The sequence below is a fragment of the Hydra viridissima genome, unplaced genomic scaffold (genome assembly GCF_058129835.1).
Source record: "Hydra viridissima isolate aposymbiotic clone 2 unplaced genomic scaffold, HvirCarnegie_v1 scaffold_10, whole genome shotgun sequence".
NCBI lineage: Eukaryota > Metazoa > Cnidaria > Hydrozoa > Anthoathecata > Hydridae > Hydra > Hydra viridissima.
The window spans coordinates 8,267,942-8,289,945 of NW_028324309.1; the positions used below are offsets into that span (position 1 = coordinate 8,267,942).

Consider the following 22,004-nt stretch of genomic DNA (forward strand, 5'->3'; position numbering starts at 1 on the left):
CAGTAGATTTCAAACAGTTGATAGAACTGACCTACTAACAATGAAGCTTCCATTAAGTGAAATCATAGAACTTCTGTGTGAAAAGCTTGATAAAATTACTTCTCATTCATTTATCCCAAAGTCACAATCAAACTATCTAAAGCATCTTATAGTGCATTATCGTGTTATTTTCTCTACATATTTGGATTCAGTACCCTCAAAAACTGTTAGGTACTGATTTTCAGCTGTTTACTTCCACTAGAATTTGAATTAATCAAAAACAGATGATGCTTAAAATCCATCATGATGGATGTGAACAAAAAATATTGCATTCTAGGCTAAATTTCAAAACATCATAACTTTTGAACCATTTGTAATTAGGAGCTCAAATTTTGCATTTTTTCATGTTTCATTGATAGGTACCACAGGATAAAATTTAATGGGAATCTGAGGGGGTGGGTTGAATAACTGTCCTACTTTTACATGGAATTACCCCTGATAAAATAAAGAAAATTATTGTAGATAAAAAAATTTATTTTAAAAATATATGTAAATTTGTTAAAAAGAAATATTATTTAAACAACTCTTAACATGAAAAGCAAACTCAAATAACCTTGAACAATTATTTCATATTCATCTCTGTCAAGAACACGCTCATCAGATAAGATGACTGAAGCTACTTCGCCTTGGTCAGATGATCTGCTTTTGACACCTTGTAAAGTGCCACAAAACTTTCCATCAGAAGAATAAATTAATTTTAACAAACCAAGAGTAACACCATGTTCAACTGTCAGCACAATCTGATTGTTACGATACAGGCTGATCTAAAATTAAAAATAAATTTAGTCAGAGAAAAAGAGTCAGCACAACCTGATTGTTAAGATACAGGCTGCTTAAGAAGTCATAGCAACACAGAATTCTATTACATAATAAAAACTAAAACAATAATTATTATGTAATAATTAACTGAAAAAATATTTGATTAACTTTTTTTTTTCGTTATGATTATTAACTTTGTTAAAATTATAAAAGAATAAATTATATAAATGTACCTCTCGCCTTCTTGATCCATCAAGTTCAAGATCAGCACCAAGGAAAGCAGAATTATACGGTTCATCTGATTTGCTTAATAAATCATCACTTTCCTTCAGCATTGACATATTAGGATTCTTAATTTTAAAGTCAGCATTTTAAAACTAAAAAACAAAAGTGATTAAAATGATAAGGGGAAAAGAGAATTGAGGTAAATGTTTTTAATTGGTTAAAATTATGATAAACTTTTACAAGCAAAGAAAGATCAAGAATAATCAAGAATGATCAAGAATTATACATAAAAATAAACAAACTCTTTTAGAGCATTTTCTAGAAATCAACCCAAAAGTTATAGAACTTTCTATAAAAACTATAAGTTTGGCAAAAATATAGAATATTTTTCAGAATATCTTTGTTCCATACATTTATGACCATTTATAAATTTTTCTTTTTCAACTCGCAAAGAAGTTCTTTTTAAACTTGATGACATTTTGCCAGATTTAATGATAATTAACTTAAAGATTTGATCATCATAAAGATAAGTTTTCATTTCATCTTTGCATAAGAGGTTTGCATATTAAGAAAGAGTAAAAAGTCCACAATTCAGTAGTGATTGCTCCCAGCCTCTTTGCTAGATAATCATTATAATATTATAAACTTGATTTTTTTAAGTGCATTTACTAAAGTTTTTTTTTTTGTATTTAAGTAAAATATTGACTACAGGATAAAATCTTCAAGTAAACTAAACATTAAATCCAGCAAAATCCATTAAACAAAAGAAGAAGAAAAATGTTCTTAAGAACTTGGCAAGTAATCAAAAAATTCAGAACAAAGATATAAATGCATGCATTAATACTTCATGCTTGAGGTTTAAATGCTGCAAAATGCTGCAAGTTACTGTAAAGCTATTTAAGAAATATTGTAACTACCTAGAACAAAAATAGATTTAAAAAAAATAATAAAAAATACAGCATAAAAAATCTTTATATAAAAAATTAAAACAAAAATTTTTTTTATTTTTAAATAAATATGAGTTCATAAAAACATTAATGATTGAAGTTGAATTTCTACTATTGAATTTCAATTAGAAATTTTTAAATTCTCTCTTTTTTTTAATATCATTTTGACATGCTCCAACGATTGGTTAAGAGAATCACTAAGTTTTATATATGGTTCAACTTTATCTTTGACCCATTCTTCAACTGAATGCTCATAAAAGTATGGTTCCATAACTGTGTAGCATTTTTTGCGGAAGCTTTCAAGTGATGGAATCAACCTAAATCAAAACAGTAAATCAAAGAAACAAACTAGACATAATTTTATAAATTCATATATAAGTAAGAATACTAATAAATATATATTTAATCAGATTTTGTAAAAAGTAAATTATTCTTCTACATAATTTTCTTTCAAAGTCAAAAACTCACTGATTTAAAGAATCAGCTACTGCATTCACATGAAATGAACTGACCATGCCTTCACGTATTTGTCGCTCATTAGCCCAACTATCCAGTCTATAATTTTTAAAATACAATTGTAACATTTTTATAGTTAAAGTATATATAAGTGTGTAAGTTGAAACTTAATTAAGGCAGCTTAGTAAGGGTTAAAAAATTAACATTGACGTTAACAGTGTCAACTTATACATTGAGTGGACTTATACAAGATGATTTTGAAGAAGATTTATCTTTTTAAGTAAAATTTTTAAAGTTAAAGCTAATAAAAAAAGTTATCTTAAAATTATTTACTTAGATTAAGTACAATATTATTTCTTTGGTAAAATATACTTTAAAATGAGATCCTAATTAAGTTTCAGTTTAGCAAGTTAATTTTTAAAGTGGCTCATTTAGCTTTTTTGTACTTACTCTTAATCTACTGTTTACAAAAAATATATACTTTTAAAACTATATACTTTTAAAATGATAAGGTCATATTTTTAATTTAAGTAGCAAACATTTATTTTTCTGCTTAAATTAAAATCTTTTTGGAGAATATTATATGGATGGGTAATAGATTTTCTTTGACATCAAAAAAATTCTTTTTCATTGAAATATTTTTTGACACTAAACTACAAATTTGTTTAAATCTCTTTTGAAAAAATAATTAAAATGACTGAATGTATTTTACCAAAGAAATATATTTTTATTTAAAATATGTAATTAAATTATATGAAAATATTCCCTTTTAGTTTTGATTTTAAGTATGGAAGGTTTAATTCAATAATTTAATAAAAAATCTTCAGTCATTATGTTAGCAGATGTAAACAAAACAAAAAAAATTATTTGACTCATGCTAAATGGCTTAAAGCCTTCACTTATACATAGGCATATATGGTGAATCATGCTTTTCTAGGTTTTGATAAATTCATTATACACTTCTTTTGTTTAATGAATAAATTATGCTTTTCTGACATTTAGTAAGTATTATATGCTCTTGTATTCTTTGATAAATGCATTATTCACTTCTAATCTTTGATATTTATTATGCTTCTCTTAACTTTGAAAAATATATTATGCTATCATCTAATCTTTTCTTTAGAATAATGAAAGAAAAAAAGGTTTTCATAACAACATTTCATTACTAACAAAATTGATATGGATTTAACAAAAGTGAGCCCTATCTATTTACAAAAGTTATATGTTATTGATTTATCAAATCAGTTGTATAAATTCACTTCAATATTTGAATTTTTAGACAGCCCAAATTGATACAAAATTTTCTAAAATGGTGAGAATTTCATAAACCTACCTTCTTTTGTTATCTGTAACCCAGGATATATAATTTTCTAGTTCTGCCACTAAAGCATAAATTTCTCCACCAGCAAAACCTGGAACTGTTACATCCCAACTAAATCAAAAAACAAGCTTAGGCACATATGTAACACACACACACACACACACACACACACACACACACACACACACACACACACACACACACACACACACACACACAAGTTAATAGTTTATCAAACTTCACAGTTGTATTAACATGCATACATTTACCCAATATATTTTAAAGTTTTACCTTCCAAATGGGTCTTTTTCTGTAATAATCTCCTTTGAAAAGGAAAGCAGAGATTCAACAAATTCTTTTGAACGTGGCTTCAACACACCTTCCTTAAGCACTGATAGTGTAAGACCAAGTGAGGGTAGAGCTGCAGGAAGAAGTTCACACAAAGTAGCAAAATGATCATATCTTAAAATAAATTCATGAAATTTTCAATGAAAATCCATTCAAAATATTTTTTTAAAAGTTTTTTATATTAGTTATCTGTTATATCTTTAAATACAATGAAATACCAAGGCACTTAATATCATTTTAAAAAAACTAGCATACATAACTATTTGTATAACTGAAAATGGAATTTAAGATCAAAAACAACCTTGCCCATCCTGTTAACACAATCCCAGAGATGTTATTTTTAAAATTGTCTGCAATTTTTAGCCATGATTCATGATTTTTTACATGCATCGGTATAGGTGGTATGTTATTGTTAGCAGCTAATGCACCTAGAGATGAGGAAAAAAGTTACCATTTCAATATGGGCCATAAAATAAACCAATGGCTTTCTAAAAAAATCATAAGAAAAAAAAAGGAACTATTTTTTTTTTTGTTTTTTTTTTTTGTTGCAAAATTAAAACTATTTTGTTTTTGTTTGTTACAAAAAATACTTCACAGTTCATTAAAAGACAAAAAAACAAGCTTTAACTTGTGTTGTGACAGTAATGAAAAAGTAGTTGTAGAGATAACTATGGATAACCTTTAAACGAGCTAGAAACCCAGAGTGAGTCAAAAGCCTGTAAGTATTTATCCCACATATCTAAAGAAAATAACCTAAAATTTTTACATCATACTCTTAACCAAATCCTCAATACTTTTCATTTTCCAAACAAATTTTAATTATTACATTTTTACATTTTTTTTAACTTCATTTTTCGTTTTTTGACAAACAAAATGATAATAAAGCATGTATAAAAAATTAACAAAAATAAATATGAAAAAGTAAAAATAAGAATAAAGTATGAACCATGCATTATTTAATATGATTTATAAATTAACAAAGAAAACACAGAAAACATTATTATAGCAAACATCAAACCTTTTGGAAAATGACTATCTAAATTAGGGCCATACCCCCAAACCATAATGTCTGTGAGACTTGATAATTCTAACAATAATAATAAAATTCTAATTATAATAATAAAATTCTAATTAATAATAAAAAAAATAAAAAACCTTTATTTAATTTATTTGGTATTGGAAAATTAAAATTTTAAAATAATTTTCAGATAAAAATTTCTCAGTTTAACTTTTCAACACTTTCTTAAATTCTTAAAAAAAAAAATAGAAAAAGTAAACAAAAAAGCATATTTAATATATATAAAAAAGAAAAAGAAATTTAAAACATTTACTGACTAGAATAAGCAAACTATGAAAGAATAAAAATTGATGTTTGTCTTGGTAATAATATCATAGAAGACATCAAAACTTGTCACTTCTGGAACAAATTTTAACTTTGTAGAACTATCTTCAAAATTATTAGTGATTAAAACATATTTTAAAAAATGTAATTTGAAATCTGTTTTCTAAATATGGCTCTTCAACAAAAAAAAAACTGACATCTACTTTCTGTACTTTTATTTATTACTAGTAATTAGTCTCTAAACCTAATTTTTAGATGCTTACAGCTGTTTAAGTTATTAAAGAAATGAAATATATTCAATTTTCATGAAATATACTCGTTTTTTATGTGAAATTTTTTTTATTTCATATGAAAAATGAACATGTCATTCATTTAAAAAAATCATTTAGCTGCTGTAGTAATAAAGAAAGTATTAAATTTATATTATAAAAACATTGAGATACAAATTGCAGGTCACACTGCGGTTAGACAAACTGCGTATATTACAATAAGTTGAAAAGATGGTTGAACACTTACATTTACATATAAAAAACAAAAAAACAACAACAAAAAAAAAAAAACAGTTGAAAACCTCAAGTAAAGAATTTTATTGATTTTGCAGAACACATCCTAAAAGAGCAGTGCATAAATATGTTTCAATTGGTATTTATTTCCACTAATCAGACAAGGCTGAAATGATATGGTTATCAGAGAACTAAAAATTCTTATGGTATGGGTAATCTCAATCTTGTATTACTAATTGTACTAATGATTTAAAATACTTGTAAATGCAACATACTCCGTACAAAGAGTCTAGTTTTTGTTTGCATAAGCAGCTTATGTTATTTAAACAATAAAATTATTAAGAAAACAATATATTTGTATAAATTATAAATTATGATGTTAAGAATTACAATTATTCTGAATATTTGCTTAATATAATAACTAGACCTTCAAACATTTCATAAAATTACGCACTTTGTATCTCAATTAAAGGCCAATTTCTTATCATATCATCCCATATTATTGGCTTGACATGATGTTTTGAATTTTTGAGAATATGTTTGAAAATAGGAACCATATGATGCAGATAAATGTGTTCTTTCTGCATTCCACTTGCTCTGCATCTATCACAATCTTTTATGTTGAAAACCTTAAAAAAAAAAAAAACTATGAGTAGAGAAATGATCATCAAGATAATCCTAATTGCAATGAAACGATTTTACCTCATCACCTCCTAAGTGTATCATTGTAATGTCTGGATGCATAAATAGCACTTGATCAACCATCTTAAAGATAGTGTCTAATGTTTCTAAAAGTAATTAATTATTTTATTACTTTGTAACAGTTTTTCTAAAAGTAATTAATTTATTACTTTGTAACATTTAAAAATAGATCATAATTCATACCATTATGAAGTGGACATGGAAGATTTGCATACTCAGGAGTTTCTCGTAAATATTGAAACTTTTTATGTTTAAGGACAAACTAAAAAAAAAAAAAAATTTTGAGTTCATTTTCACCACTTTAAACACTTTTATTAATATTCCTTTTGAAGTTATCAGTTTTAAATTTTCAGGTATATTTCAAAATAACTTATGAAAGCATTTTTTATATAAATTGTTTGTTTTTTTTAACATTTAATAAATAATTCTAAGCCTTACATGAAGATTGAAAAATAATTGTTTCTTCATAGTTAATCAATTTAAAAGAAAGCAAAGCTGCTTTTACACCAATCTCATTACACAGATTTGATTTTTATTTGTATAAGAAAAATTGAAAAAATAAAACATAATAACCTCTAAATGTCCAAATGTTTGAACAAGTGGAATCACCTCTAAGTGCAAATTTTTAGCCACACCCATAAGTTCTCGTATCTCATTCTTGCTATTGACAAACGTAATTGTATGTTATAATTAATAATAATAATAATAAAAATAATAATAATAATAATAATAATAATAATAACAATAATAATAGTAATAAATAATAATAATAATAGAAATAAATAATAATAATAATAATTACTGACAAAAACTGAAATATAAACTTATAATAAAATAAAAAATTTATATAGAAGAAAGTTTTAAAACAAATATTTCAAAATATTAAATTAAACATTTACAATTATTTTCCAAAGTATATTCATATTGATAATTGAGTATTATGCTCTAACAATCAGTAAAACTAACTGATCTTGACTGAGTTTGACATTTGCCAAGCACAAAGAACAGCTATAGGCATACCTGTAGGCATATGAGGATGCTATTTCATGCAAAAATCCACTATATGGAAACATGTCTTCATATTCAATCAACAAACCTGAAGCTCCAAGAGATTTCAGCAAAGGTAGAAGCTGAAAATTTGTAATTATAAAAGAGTAAGATTTTATCCATAGCCTGTAGTATTTTTTAAAAAAAGATATAAAAATTGCCCACTTATGTTAGCTTGAATGCTGAGTTTACCATGATGATAAAAAAAAATTAAACACATTGGATGAAATAAGTTTTAATGGGAATTAATAAGTCAAAATTTAAACTTGATAGTGATGAAACTTGTCTCATCATCTCCAAAATTCTTACAAACTGAAGAAACAAGATAAAGATCTCCTAGTTTTAATTATTGCACAAGTTGAGGTTTTTATGAAACATTTTTGTGTTTGTCAAAACTATTTGAATCTGCAGGATACCAAAATGCACTACTGCAATAATCATAAAATTTTCATAAGTTAAATTAAAGCAATTTCCAGAACTATAAAAAAACTATTAAACAATATTTCAGAAATTATATCATTTAAATGAATTAATGGATAAAAATGCATTAAAAGTTAGCCATATCTGAAATTAATGCTTTTTTCTGTTTCACTTTCAACATTTTGATATAGTAACTATGCATTGGCATCATATGAAAAACTACTAGGGGGTGTTTCAACATATTTTGTACTCAAGAAAATACCAGGAAAATTTAAATCAGAAATTCCTCGTATCCTAGGAAAGAGTCTGGGATCCAGGGAAAAGTTTTTCAATTTTCCTGCAAAATACAGCGGAGAAAATAGAATAAGCCTCACCTTTATTTTTTGTTCTAATTTAATAAAAATTGCAGGTAAACAATTATGAAATCTACTTTATTTCTTATTACTTCTACTACAACTAAAAAGTTTATAAATTGGTATGTTTAATTAATTCCAAATGGAAAAAAAAATTAAAAGTATTCAATTTGTGGAGAAAATTGAATTAGCCTCATTAACGTTATATACAAAAAATAAAGAAAATATTTTGTTTTTATGCTCATTTAGTATTTAGTATTGCTTCCTGAATTTTTAATGACTTTAAATATGCAGTTTGACATACTAGTCACAAGATTTTGGATAGTTTCTATAGATATTTCATTCCAAGCTTCTCTGATACGAGTTTTCAGCTCCAAGGTGCATTCAAATTGCTTACCATTTTCATAAACCTTTCTAAAAAGTATTCCCCAAAGATTTTCAATTGGGTTAAGATCTGGACTACGTGCGGGCCATTCCATTATGTGAATATTTTTTTCTCTAAACCAAGCTTTTGTAAGCTTTGAATTATGGATAGTAGCATTATCTTGTTGGAAAGTGAAAGTTTCACCCATCAATTCCTCACCATGTTCAAGTAAACTTATTTCTAATAAGTCAATGTAGTCCTGTGAATTTTTGTTGAAATCCATGCCAGTGGAAGTTTTCCAGCAAAGGAAAAAACCCCCCAAACCATAACATTTCCACCCCCAAAGTTACGACTCATCAGAGTTTCTTTCTCTTTTCGAAGATCGTACCAGTAATATTGATAGCCATCAGGACCATCTAGATTGAACTTTTTTTCATCACTAAAGAGAACTTGATGCCACTCTTTTTGCCAAGACATGTGTTCTTTCGCAAATTGTAATCTAACTTTTTTATGACGAGCAGTAAGTTTTGGTTTTGGTTTACGCTTTTTCCAAACTGTGTTTGGATCTTCATGTAAGATTTGTCTCACACGTTGAACAGATACAGGTAATTGTAAATCAGCACGAATTTGAGATGCAGTCATGTGCTGAGCAGCAGCACAACGTACAATAACTCGTTTAGTACGATTATCAATTTTACGTTGGCCACCACTTCCCTTATAAGCTCCATAATTAACGCCAATCTTGAAGTAATTGCTAACCACTTTTGGAGATCTTTTAATTTTCTTTCCAATTTCCCGATTAGATAAGCCTGTATCTTTGTATGCTTTGATTACTGCTAATTCTTCATTCGTTAAACCCTTACCACGTCCCATTTCAAATTAAGGTATCAAAAACCAAATGTTAAAAACTTTATGAGCACTGATTTCACAGTCTTTGTTTAACTTACAAATAATAATAAAAAACTAACTCACAAATGCGTATCACCAGATTAAAATATACAAGTAAACTGAAAATAATTATTGATGAGGCTAATTCTATTTGCTACCGCAAATATCAAGTATTATACATTTTATGGTTTTATCAAATGTACCGCAATTTAATTATGCTATATTATAATCTAAAAAGTTGTTGTTTGTAACACTAATTATATGTGTGTGGATACAAAAGTTGTACCGCACAAACTTGTTTACAGATTTACAAAATATTGGATCAGCACATGGTGAGGCTAATTCTATTTTCTCCGCTGTTTTTGAAATTTCAGTTTTTTCTGCAAAGTTGCTTGAATCCTTTTTTTAACTTTTTTGAATATTATGCAAATGCATAATATTAATTTAGGACAATATTGGATTTTCATCAAATTTTTCCCTGATTTAAATAAACTTAAAAAATAATTTTTCCCTGGTGAAATTTTATCAATCTAACCATTAATCATTAAAGTTTTTCAATTTAGTTAAACCTAATAGAATAAACAAATTTTCCTTCTAAAAATTTTATATCAAATGTCATGAAAAATATTTAGAAGGAAAAAATGTTAAAAAAAAAAAAAAATTCAAATCCAGTGTAAGTTTAGATGAATATTCAAAACACAGCTGAAGGATTTATGAATACAAATTTATTTCAAAAATATCATGTTGGCTTATTAAGATTTTTAGATAATCCAAGTTCCTCCCAAAATGAGTTGGATGATGATTTACTTCCTGCCAACTGAGGTAGCAGCAATAAATTTAACCAAAAAATATACAGTAGGCTTTTTTCGAATGATGACAAAGTAGCAACAGATGTTGATACTACTACAGATGAGTCATCTGAATCTATGGCTGAATGATTAGTAAAGTTTATCAAAAGAAAAATATAATTGAAATTAATTGCAATAACTCAAGCCTGCATAAAGAATTTAATTTGTTTAAAGTTAGTCAAAAAATAAAAAACATGGCCTTTTGACATTTTTTCCATCTAGTGGCTAAAAGAGCAATTAGTTCATCTGAAATTTTTCATACAATTTCAGACTGACATTTAAGTCCATTAGTTTTTTTTAAAAAAAATCATGCATCTATTGTTAATTTGTCAAACCAGTTCTAAATTTTGACACAAAAAAAACTTTAAAAATTCAATTAAGATATAAATACTTTAATTGCTAAAGCATTATTTTTTTTATAACTTTAAAAGTATTCCATGCATTTTCTGTATTTATTTGGATTTTAATCCAAAGAAATTTAGAGAATACATGGAAAACTTTTAAATTTTTTTCTCTTTCTTTAAAACTTCCTGTTGCTCCAGGAGAAATTTGCACCCCCTAAAAACTACTGGTTTATTAAATACTAATAGTTTTAGATAAAAAGAAGTTTTGTCACAAGAATCAGAAAATTTTCAATTCCGTTAATCAGCTTATATAAGCTTATATACAATTTCAAAAAACATCATTTTAGAAGATCTTACTTTTATAAGGTATGAGTACTTTGGAGGTGCACCCTTTAAATCTAAATGGACAATTCTAAAAAGAAAATAAATTCTAATCAAGTTTTTTAGCCAAATAACTTTCATTTCTTAATGACAAAAACTAACTAGTATTTTCTGCTTAGAAAAGAAGTAGTGTCAAACTCTTTCTAATATACAATATCCATATTTGATATTTGAGATATCAACACATTACAGAAAAAACATACTCGTAATTTAAAATATAAAATGAACTGAGCTTCAGCAGTTTAAAATTAAAATCTATTAGTTTCATTTTTTTTTTCTTGACAAGTGACCTTTTTCTTAATAGATAATTAGACATTAATATTTATTTTTTTAAACCTTTTGGATCCTTAACAGAAAAAAAAAATTTTCTCCAAAAGAACTAAATAATATCAAAAATAATTCATTCTTCAACTTACCGGTTTAAAGTAAATCTAAAAAAAAAAAAAAATGTTTAGACTAGTTTTTTTCTTCTTAAAAATCCATTTAGAATTGTTGAAGCTTAAAAGATATAAATGTTTTAACTTTTCTTTAAGAGAAAAAGAAGAAGAAGAAATACTTTTTTTGCTTTGACTTTATCATTTGAAGAACTTTATCATTTGAAGATTTCTCAATATTGTTTACTTTAACCTCATTTGCAACTCCTGGAAAATAAAAGAAAAGAAAGAAAGAGAAAAAGTTACTCATAATATGCAACAAAATGTTACTTTGGATTCCAAACGCTTAAGTTAGTTCATGCAAAAAATAAACAAAATACACACTTTTAATGAATACAAAAAACAATATACAGGTAACTGTATCATATGAGCTAATTTAACATTACAGATCTTAAAATGACACATCTGATAAAAATCTTTTTGAGGATGATTGTACATGTTAGTTGGAATACTTGAAAGCATTTATGAAATCTCATGATTTATTCCACCATAAATTTTTCCCTTATTTTTCTCACAAAAGTAAAAATTATTTTTAACACCTAAACTGTGTCTCTTGCAAAAATTTTATAAGATAAAAATTATAGGAAATTACAAATAAAGCGTATTGTTTTTTCTTAGTTTATTCTTAATTTGTTTAAAAAAGAAAAAAAAAATTTTTTTTATTTTCTAAAAAAATTGATTGTATATTGCATAGCTTTGACTTCTTGTATAGAAATAATGCTCTTCTTTAGCTTCTAACTGCATAAAGACTTTAAAATATCTTGGAATGAAGAGCTTCTGTAGCTTGTTCACTGAAGAGCCCCCAAGCCTGTTTTCTTTGTTTTGATGAATTGAGAGAAGTGATGAAACACTGCATGAACCTAAGGTATGTCTGAAACTAAAAGTCTGACATAACTTTGCTTGAACCTCCAAATCTTAGCTTCAAATTCAGAGTCCAAATTGTTTAAACAGTTTGAGAGTGTGAATGAAACTTAGCTTGCACAAAGTTTTCTTCTTCAGAGAGCTCTTACAACTTGCTTATACCTCTCAGAAGCTTCATGCAGTTGAAATAACCACCTTGATAGTGCTGATTTGGAATGTGTAGTGCTGTTGGTCATTCTTTGGCAATTAGCCTTTGATCACAGAGGTTCTTACACAAGTGATTGGTACTTCAAGTAGTAAATGGAATTCCATTAGAGGATAGCTCAAGCACAAGGTTGTGGTTGGGAAACACAAGTATTTCAGGAGTAAAATAGTATAAAAATCCATAACCATGGATTGACAAGCATTTTGTACAACATTTTACAGAAGCTTGAGCTAGCAGTTATGGTGCTTTAAGTGTTGGAGCTGTTACTTTTCAAAGTGGATGCTTTTCTTTCCCTTTGAGTTTTGCAATAGAGCAAATCAAACAATCACAAACTGATGATGAACAAGTTACAGGCTTGATTGAAATTACAGCAAAGTTGTAGAGTTTGGGTAAAATTGTTGTTTTATCTTCATTCAGCCTTCCAACTTGAAACCTATAGGAAATACAGATAGCCAAAGGGAATCTTTCACCCTTGAAGTTCACTTTAATGATCACAAGTAATGATCTCTCAGTTCCTGGTAATCTTTTTTCATGCGGATTACACAAACACACTTTCTGCACTCATAATAGTTTTTGGTAAAAGCTGACTTTTTTTTGTGGTAAAACTCTTTGATTAAAATTGTAAATTTTGTTTTAATTTCAATGCTATTGCCTTTTTCCAGCAAAAAAATGTTTTTGGTATTCTTTTCAAAAATAAGAAACCACATAACTAGTTTAATAGGTCAATTTTCATAAAAATTCATGTAACAAATTTTTTTATGCTTTTTAAGCAAATCTTTTTTTACCATAATATTTCTAGGAATGAGTCAGTTGAAATAGTCAGATTTACAATACATTTCATTATTCTAGTGTTAAAAAGCTATGAGACAAAATAAGCCCTTTAGATTTTAATGCAGGATTTCAAAATTACTTGTTATGGACTCCTATTACCATTTGCTTATCAAAAAGAATCAATTTACCCTCAAAAAGTTTTTTACGGAATGTTTCATTCACATGAATGTTTCATTCACATTAGGGTCCCTAATTTACAAACTGTGATGATAAACTGACTAAGATTAAGCATTTATATCTAAAACAACTTTAATGTTTAAAGAACAGGATACCATTCGACTAACACTCAACTTGATAAACACTTGGTACTGAAAATGTTGGAGGCCGTTATTGAGAAGGAAAAGTATAATAGCTCTCCAAAGACTGGAAGTTGAAGGTAATATGAGAAATATCTTTAAAACTTTTTTAACACAAAAAGACTCTAGACATTACTCTAGACATCTGAAAGACATTATTGACTCTAAAGACATTATTGACTCTAAAACAACAACAAGCAAAGCTTAAACAAAACTGAAACAAAACTCAATCCAAACCTTGTAAGACTCCTGCAAATACAACTTCTGATTAGCTGGAAGATCTTTTTTAACTTAATTTTATCAAGTTTACTCAACTTTAAATTTAATAAAAAATTCAATTTTAAACTTGATAGTTTTGATTAATCCATCAATTTCTTCCTGAAATCTATTAATAAAATTTTTTAACTATAGTGCACTTTTTTAAAAAAAAATTAATGGATTTTAATTTTGAAAAATTTCACTTTTTTACTCAAAAACATTTTTTTACTCAAAAAGATGTTAACTTTTCAAATAATAAATGCTGTTTAAAGATAAATAATGAAGATGCCAATGTTTAAGGTAGATATTATCATAAGCATCAATAAAAGTGTAAGAAAAAAAAAATGAATTGCAAAAATTGATATTAAAAAAATCGCACAACTAGACAAACTAAAAAATTTTAAAAACATTTTTTAAAAAATTGAGATAAAAGTAATTACTAACCTGTAAACTTTTGAAATTTACATTCAATAAGCTGAACTGAAATGAATTAAAAAATTTAATTTCACATAAAATTTATAACAATGGGATTTTATTATGTAAAATTATCTTATTAATGAGACAATAAATACTTGTTTCATACAAAAAAATTATCATTTCTAAGATGACCATAATTCTCAATTACAGAAATTATCAGTGAAATAAATTAGCATTAATGCTCTCTTTTTCCAAGTATGACATTTTATCTCCGAAGTTTGAGGCAAATACTATTTTTATAATGTTAGTTCACATTTTCTTCATCATAGTACCTGTAAATAGCACAATCTTCTCCTTATCTTATCCCAATCTTCACCTTATGGTATCCCATGGGCAGGTTTTCTATCAAAATACACTAATAATTACATAACTTAAGAAGGAATGAATCATGAAACTAAAGAGAATTTAACTGTTTACTCAGTAAATAATCATTTTGGAAGAAAAATGCTCTGTAATGTAATATTCACAGTAATGACTTTAAAAACACACATCAAGAAAATGATTTTTATCAATTTTTACAAAAATTTTCTTTGTCCAAAAACAAAATCAGAATTAAAAACACATAAAAATTGAAGCTGTTGTTTTTGGTATTAAACTGAAAATAGATTTGTGTTATATATGAAACAAAAAATAACCTTTCGTTGCTCTTAAAGTGGTTACTGTTTAATATGTAGGTTTAGTCAAGCAATTATCTAAAACAATTTTCAAGCCTTTTTTTTTTGCATCACTCCTTTAATAAGAAATAAGCTTGTAAATTAAAGTTTATCTTTTATTTTAGATTTAATGATTTTTATGAATTCAAAGATAATTATGAATACTTTTGTTTTTAGTATCTTAATTCATACTTAAATTAAAGAAAGGTAATATGTTTTTTAATTACATTCAGATGCTGATAGGAAAATACTACAGCACAAAGATTTTTTATGTATGTGAAAAAGTAATAGCAATCTTTACTACACCCCTTGTAAAAAGAGATCGACCAGTTAGAAATAAAAGAAAAACACTTTGGCAAATTTAGAGGCCCAATAGTTTTGGTTGCAATAAGGATTTTAGTAGGATGCTCAGTAGTACCATGCTCAGTGACTCTCATAGACTTGTCAAGCCTATATTTGAAAGACACCATTTGTATGAGCTGTGGTGAGTAAGGCACCATGCGGCTTAGTTTAAATACCCATTTTGCTTTAAGGCAATACCAAAACCGTCTATTCATAATATAGGAATAGCGTTTTTATGTTACTTCATCATTACATCCGTTCTGCCTCATATTTAGGAAGTAAGGGATCATGCTTGGACAGACACTAATTTATTGGCACAGACTGGGGGTGTCTATTGGCACAAAGGGATTGTTCATCCGCCCGTCCCCTACCCCCCTGGGGTTTCGCTCGTTAATATTTGCTAGAGGCCGCCTGCCTCGATTGCCCGGTTGCAACCACGAGGAGGTTATTAACAAGCTTGCTTCCACCCATACCACCGAAAGAGTCTTTCCAGGGGCACTCTTTTATACCCGTAGATCATCATTTCGGATTCAGCAGTTTCAGCTTTGCAACCAGTATACTCACCATGACATTTTTGGTTGCTGAAAAGTAGGACATCATGAAAATTGTAGTACTAATTGAATCCCCCTCATGACAATGAAATTGTTAATTGTTAATACTCACCATGACATTTTTGGTTGCTGAAAAGTGGGACATCATGAAAATTGTAGTACTAATTGAATCCCCCTCATGACAATGAAATTGTTAATTGAACAATGAATGATTATGCTGGTTTGTAATCTCTGACACAATTAATCTCTTAAAACATCATTTATTGCTGCTATGGCGATTTTCACTACTTTAATCACCACAGCATTTGTCACAGCAATCACCAATAATCATAAGCATAGCAATTAACAGTTAAATAGATTAAACCATAATTATAAATCATGTTAATCAATATTGAAACAAAATTCTTACAGCAGTATTTATTAAGCCTCAGCACTTGGTATTTTAGTTTTTAACAAATAGTAACAAATATTGTGTAAACATCAATATTAGTTATTTAAAATAAATCAAATTTAAAATAATGTATATAATTAAACAAAGCTATAAGATTGCAAAAAAATAAACCAATACATTGCATGTTTAATGTTATTTCATATCAATCCTTCAAAAAATTGCACAGAACTGCTATTTGATTAAAAATGTTAAACTTATTTTTATTACAAGTTTCAAATAACAAATTTATACATGAATATAAATTCATCACACTAAAAGCTGTTTTAAATCTATATATTCAAATAAACTTCAGAAATTTCATTTTATCTTTAAAGATTGTTTTAGAACATGATTACTACTGGTTCTTACTGACAACAGAAAGACCAAATGCTGATGCCTAGTAATTATAACCATGTTAAATACAATTTAATGATCATGACAACTACAATTATTAACACATAACTGTAAAGTAAATTTTAAAGCAAATTAAAAAATTACTATTTGCATTGTCAAGATCTTTCTGCAATAATAGATTGTTACGATGATACTCTTTTTTGATGGGCAGCTCAACCCAAGCAAGTATCAATAGAAGAATGCTATAATTATTCAAAAATAAAAATAAACAAAGCTTTTACATATAAATATGAAAAAAGAAAATATTATACATCCTATTAATATATTCCCAATAAATAAAAAATTTATAAAAAATTTATTTGAAGAAAGTTACACAAAACAGATTGAATAATACTAACAACAATAACAAAAAAAAAAAGGAATATATAGATACACAATCATCCCAGAAAATCTTGGAATTTAAAAACTATATATATTTCAAACACTGCATTGCTAATATCAGATGACAAGAAGTTTTAAAACAAATAGATTTTTTTAAAAAAAGATATTAACAAATGATTTCATTTAAATGGTATTACAGCAAATAAATTTTTAAAAAAGATATTAGAAATAACCATGATAAATTTTGTTTTCAGTAATGTACTTGACATCATGCAAACAATAACATTTTATTGATAAATGAGAAGATAGACAATTTTTAAAGCTATAAGACTCAAGAAATGAAAAAATTGGATCTGTGGATCTGTTGCTACTCTAGAAATGAGATCTGTAAAACATCAAATGCAGTATATTAAAAAAGTACCAGAGTTAGAACTGATTAAATTTTTCTTCGATGTTACCAAAAACAGAAAATGATCATCAAGAAGATGAAGCTTAGAATCTCTTTTCCTTTTTTAAAACTGTTGAACAGAACAAGCCTAAGCATTCATAAATCCACCATGATTCTGCCTACTGAACTCAACAAAACAAGTAATACTTGCAAAAAACAATCTTCAGCACTGAAGAAGTCTCTGAATTAGATTAATTGCCTGTTTTAATACCATTGAGTTTTGATAGCAATTCAAAGCTCTATATTGATCCAATATTGGAATCAGGACCTGGCCATGCAGCAAATGCAATCTATAATCATCTGAAAGCCTTGAAATGGGATCTTGTAATAATTGAAATATTTTCTGACACAATTGCTTTCATGAATTTAAAACCAGTATTATAAATAAGTCCTTTGATTACAATTTCATAAACAAAATATATTGGGAATTAAAGATTTTATTAAAGATAAACTTGAGTAAAAGTATTTGAGTTCAGACAACTGTTGCATTATTCTTATTCATACTGACAGAAAAAAATCATACTAATATCCACAGCTAAGTTTTTAAAAGAGCTTCTTTAAAGTAAATAAGATATGGTTGCTTCTGACAAATTCTTTAAATTTCAAAGTTTTATTGCTGTTCCTGCATATACAGTGGAGAAAATAGAATTAGCCTCACCTTTATTTTTTGTTCTAATTTAACAAAAATCACAGTGAAGCAATTAATAAACCTACTTTATTTTTTATCATCTTCTTCTACAACTAAAAAGTTTGTAAATTGGTATGTTTAATTAATTCCAAATGGAAAAAAAAATTAAAAGTATTCAATTTGTGGAGAAAATTGAATTAGCCTCATTAACGTTATATACAAAAAATAAAGAAAATATTATGTTTTTACGCTCATTTAATATTTAGTATTGCTTCCTGAATTTTTAATGGCTTCAAATATGCAACTTAACATACTAGTCACAAGATTTTGGATAGTTTCTACAGATATTTCATTCCAAGCTTCACTGATACGAGTTTTCAGCTCCAAGGTGTATTCAAATTGCTTACCATTTTCATAAACCTTTTTAGAAAGTATTCCCTATAGATTTTCAATTGGGTAAGTATCTGGACTACGTGCGGGCCATTCCATTACGTGAATATTTTTTTCCCTAAACCAAGCTTTTGTAAGCTTTGAATTATGGATAGTAGCATTATCTTGTTGGAAAGTGAAATTTTCACCCATCAATTCCTCACCATGTTCAAGCAATCTTATTTCTAATAAGTCAATGTAGTCCTGTGAATTCATTTTTGTTGAAATCCATGCCAGTGGAAGTTTTCCAGCAAAGGAAAAAACCCCCCAAACCATAACATTTCCACCACCAATGTTATGACTCATCCAAGTTTAATATTTAGTATTGCTTCCTGAATTTTTAATGGCTTCAAATATGCAACTTAACATACTAGTCACAAGATTTTGGATAGTTTCTACAGATATTTCATTCCAAGCTTCACTGATACGAGTTTTCAGCTCCAAGGTGTATTCAAATTGCTTACCATTTTCATAAACCTTTTTAGAAAGTATTCCCTATAGATTTTCAATTGGGTAAGTATCTGGACTACGTGCGGGCCATTCCATTACGTGAATATTTTTTTCCCTAAACCAAGCTTTTGTAAGCTTTGAATTATGGATAGTAGCATTATCTTGTTGGAAAGTGAAATTTTCACCCATCAATTCCTCACCATGTTCAAGCAATCTTATTTCTAATAAGTCAATGTAGTCCTGTGAATTCATTTTTGTTGAAATCCATGCCAGTGGAAGTTTTCCAGCAAAGGAAAAAACCCCCCAAACCATAACATTTCCACCACCAATGTTATGACTCATCCAAGTTTCTTTCTCTTTTCAAAGATCATGCCAGTAATATTTATAGCCATCAGGACCATCTAGATTGAACTTTTTTTCATCACTAAAGAGAACTTGATCCAACTCTTCTTACCAAGGCGTGTTCTTTTGCAAATTGTAATCTAACTTCTTTATGACGAGCAGTAAGTTTTGGTTTTGGTTTACACTTTTCCAAATTGTGTTTGGATCTTCATGTAAGATTTGTCTCACATGTTGAACAGATACAGGTAATTGTAAATCAGCATGAATTTGAGATGCAGTCATGTGCTGAGCACCAGCAAGACGTACAATAATTCGTTTAGTATGATTATCAATTTTACGTTTGACACTACTTCCCTTATCAGCTCCATAAACAACACCAATCTTGAAGTAATTATTAACCACTTTTGACGATCTTTTAATTTTCTTTGCAATTTCCTGATTAGATAAGCCTGTATCTTTTTATGCTTTGATTACTACTGATTCTTCATTTGTTAAACGCTTACCACATCCCATTTCAAATTAAGGTATCAAAAACTAAATGTAAAAAACTTTATGAGCACTGATTTCACAGTCTTTGTTTAACTTACAACTAATAATAAAAAGCTAAGTCACAAATGCACATCACCAGATCAAAATATACAAGTAAACTGAAAATAATTATTGATGAGGCTAATTCTATTTGTTACCGAAAATATCAAGTATTATAAATTTTATGGTTTTATCAAATGTACCACAATTTAATTATGCTATATTATAATCTAAAAAGTTGTTGTTTGTAACAATAATTTTATGTGTGTGGATACAAAAGATGCACCGCATAAACTTGCTTATAGATTTACAAAATATTGGATCAGCACATGGTGAGGCTAATTCTATTTTCTCCACTGTAAGTTGTTAAATAAGGTTATGTTTATTGTTTGAATAAATTGTATAACAATTAGAACAAGAGATATCTTTATGTGATCAGTATTGATTTTAACTTTTTTTTGGTATTACCATCAATAAATTACCATGTTTAAGCAAAATCAATAAACTTAGACTCTTGAGAGAACTCCAAAACTAGTAAAAAATTAACATACATACATACATACATACATACATACATACATACATACATACATACATACATACATACATACATACATACATACATACATACATACATACATACATACATACATACATACATACATACATACATACATACATACATACATACATACATACATACATACATACATACATACATACATACATACATACATACATACATACATACATACATACATATGAATCTATCTGTGTACTTACCAAAGGAATAGCATCAAGATTTTTAACAATTTCCTGCACATATACATTGTTTTATGGTGTTAGAATATCTGCCTTTCAATATTAAATTTTTTTAAAACTGATATGTAAATTAAATGCATGTATATACATATTGGTTTTGACATTCAGTTTTTTTTTTTTTTTTATTAATTAGCGGAGACAAAAATATTTTTAAATATTTTCTTTTTAATAGCAGCTCAGTCATAATTTGGTTTAATAGATTTCGGATATTTAGTTCGATAACCATCGAACCGTCGAAACAAAAGTTAAGATCGCCGTCGATAAAAAAATGAATTTACGGAGTTCGAGACACGACAAGAGGGGCAACCAGGAATTTCATTCCTAAAAATAACAATTATAGTCGAAATGAAAATTTTTTTTTATCATCTTATTCACTTTTACAGGTAATTTTTGTTAATTTGAGGATCCTAAATCCCAATCTGCTTCACCAATAAACCACATTGCAGAAAAGGCAAGAAGAGTATTTATTCTTTGCAAAAAAAATCCCAGGGTATTTGCACAAAAAATAATTGTTATAAACACCTTCAGCCTTTTTTTATTTGTGATTTAGATGCTATGTAAATGCTCCAACCAGCATCTGGTCTCTAAAACCACTGCTGCTTAGAAGCAATATGCTTTAATAAGAGGAATTATTGATTAAAATTAATTTCTATCTTTTACTTCACTTCTTACAAAATTGAAATATATAAATTGTGCTTAAAAATACATGTTGTATAGTTTTACCATTACTTCTTTATATTTTATTTTTTTATTCAAGTGTTTAACAACAATCTAATGCTTACGTGTATAAAGTATTTTCTGTTCTAAAGCGATTCTAGGTTTGTATTTTTACACCAGGGTGTTTTATTAAGTTGCTAAAAAGTGTCATAGCTCTACTTGTATTTTTATTGTTAATACTATTTTTCTAAGCTGTTTTAAAAAGTTATGAGCTTTAGGCAACGTGAACAATTTGAATCATCATTTAGAATATATTCAATTGTTTTAAATTCTTTCATAT

The 22,004-nt window shown here is 27.3% G+C and overlaps 2 protein-coding genes across 5 annotated transcripts in view; both read right to left on the reverse strand.

Moving 5' to 3' along the window:
* Positions 1 to 22,004, reverse strand: part of LOC145182090 (uncharacterized) — a 91,600-nt gene that overhangs the window by 8,879 nt on the left and 60,717 nt on the right. The window contains exons 2-3 of the mRNA XM_090099516.1: positions 1,032 to 1,177; positions 593 to 803 (exon numbers count right to left, since the gene is read on the reverse strand). Of these exons, the coding sequence (XP_089955642.1) occupies positions 593 to 803; positions 1,032 to 1,139 (319 nt within the window). The 5' untranslated portion in view covers positions 1,140 to 1,177. The remainder of the gene's footprint in view (positions 1 to 592; positions 804 to 1,031; positions 1,178 to 22,004) is intronic.
* On the reverse strand, positions 1,912 to 21,276 carry LOC145182096 (hexosaminidase D-like). 4 transcript variants are annotated; one of them, XM_090099529.1, is made up of 18 exons: positions 20,969 to 21,276; positions 17,124 to 17,221; positions 14,617 to 14,652; positions 11,844 to 11,928; positions 11,704 to 11,718; positions 11,264 to 11,318; positions 7,663 to 7,772; positions 7,216 to 7,303; positions 6,826 to 6,904; positions 6,643 to 6,728; positions 6,395 to 6,569; positions 5,114 to 5,182; positions 4,775 to 4,834; positions 4,397 to 4,523; positions 4,039 to 4,209; positions 3,760 to 3,858; positions 2,439 to 2,525; positions 1,913 to 2,287 (listed from the first exon to the last, which is right to left on the reverse strand). In XM_090099529.1, the coding sequence occupies exons 1-18, from the start codon at positions 21,013 to 21,015 to the stop codon at positions 2,092 to 2,094; spliced, it is 1,683 nt and encodes a 560-aa protein (XP_089955655.1). In that variant the 5' UTR covers positions 21,016 to 21,276; the 3' UTR covers positions 1,913 to 2,091. The 4 variants fall into 4 exon arrangements, with proteins under 4 accessions (XP_089955654.1, XP_089955655.1, XP_089955657.1 ...); XM_090099528.1 differs by lacking the exon at positions 11,704 to 11,718 and having other exon boundaries at positions 1,912 to 2,287; positions 11,264 to 11,336; XM_090099532.1 differs by lacking the exons at positions 14,617 to 14,652; positions 17,124 to 17,221; positions 20,969 to 21,276 and adding an exon at positions 14,152 to 14,268 and having other exon boundaries at positions 1,914 to 2,287.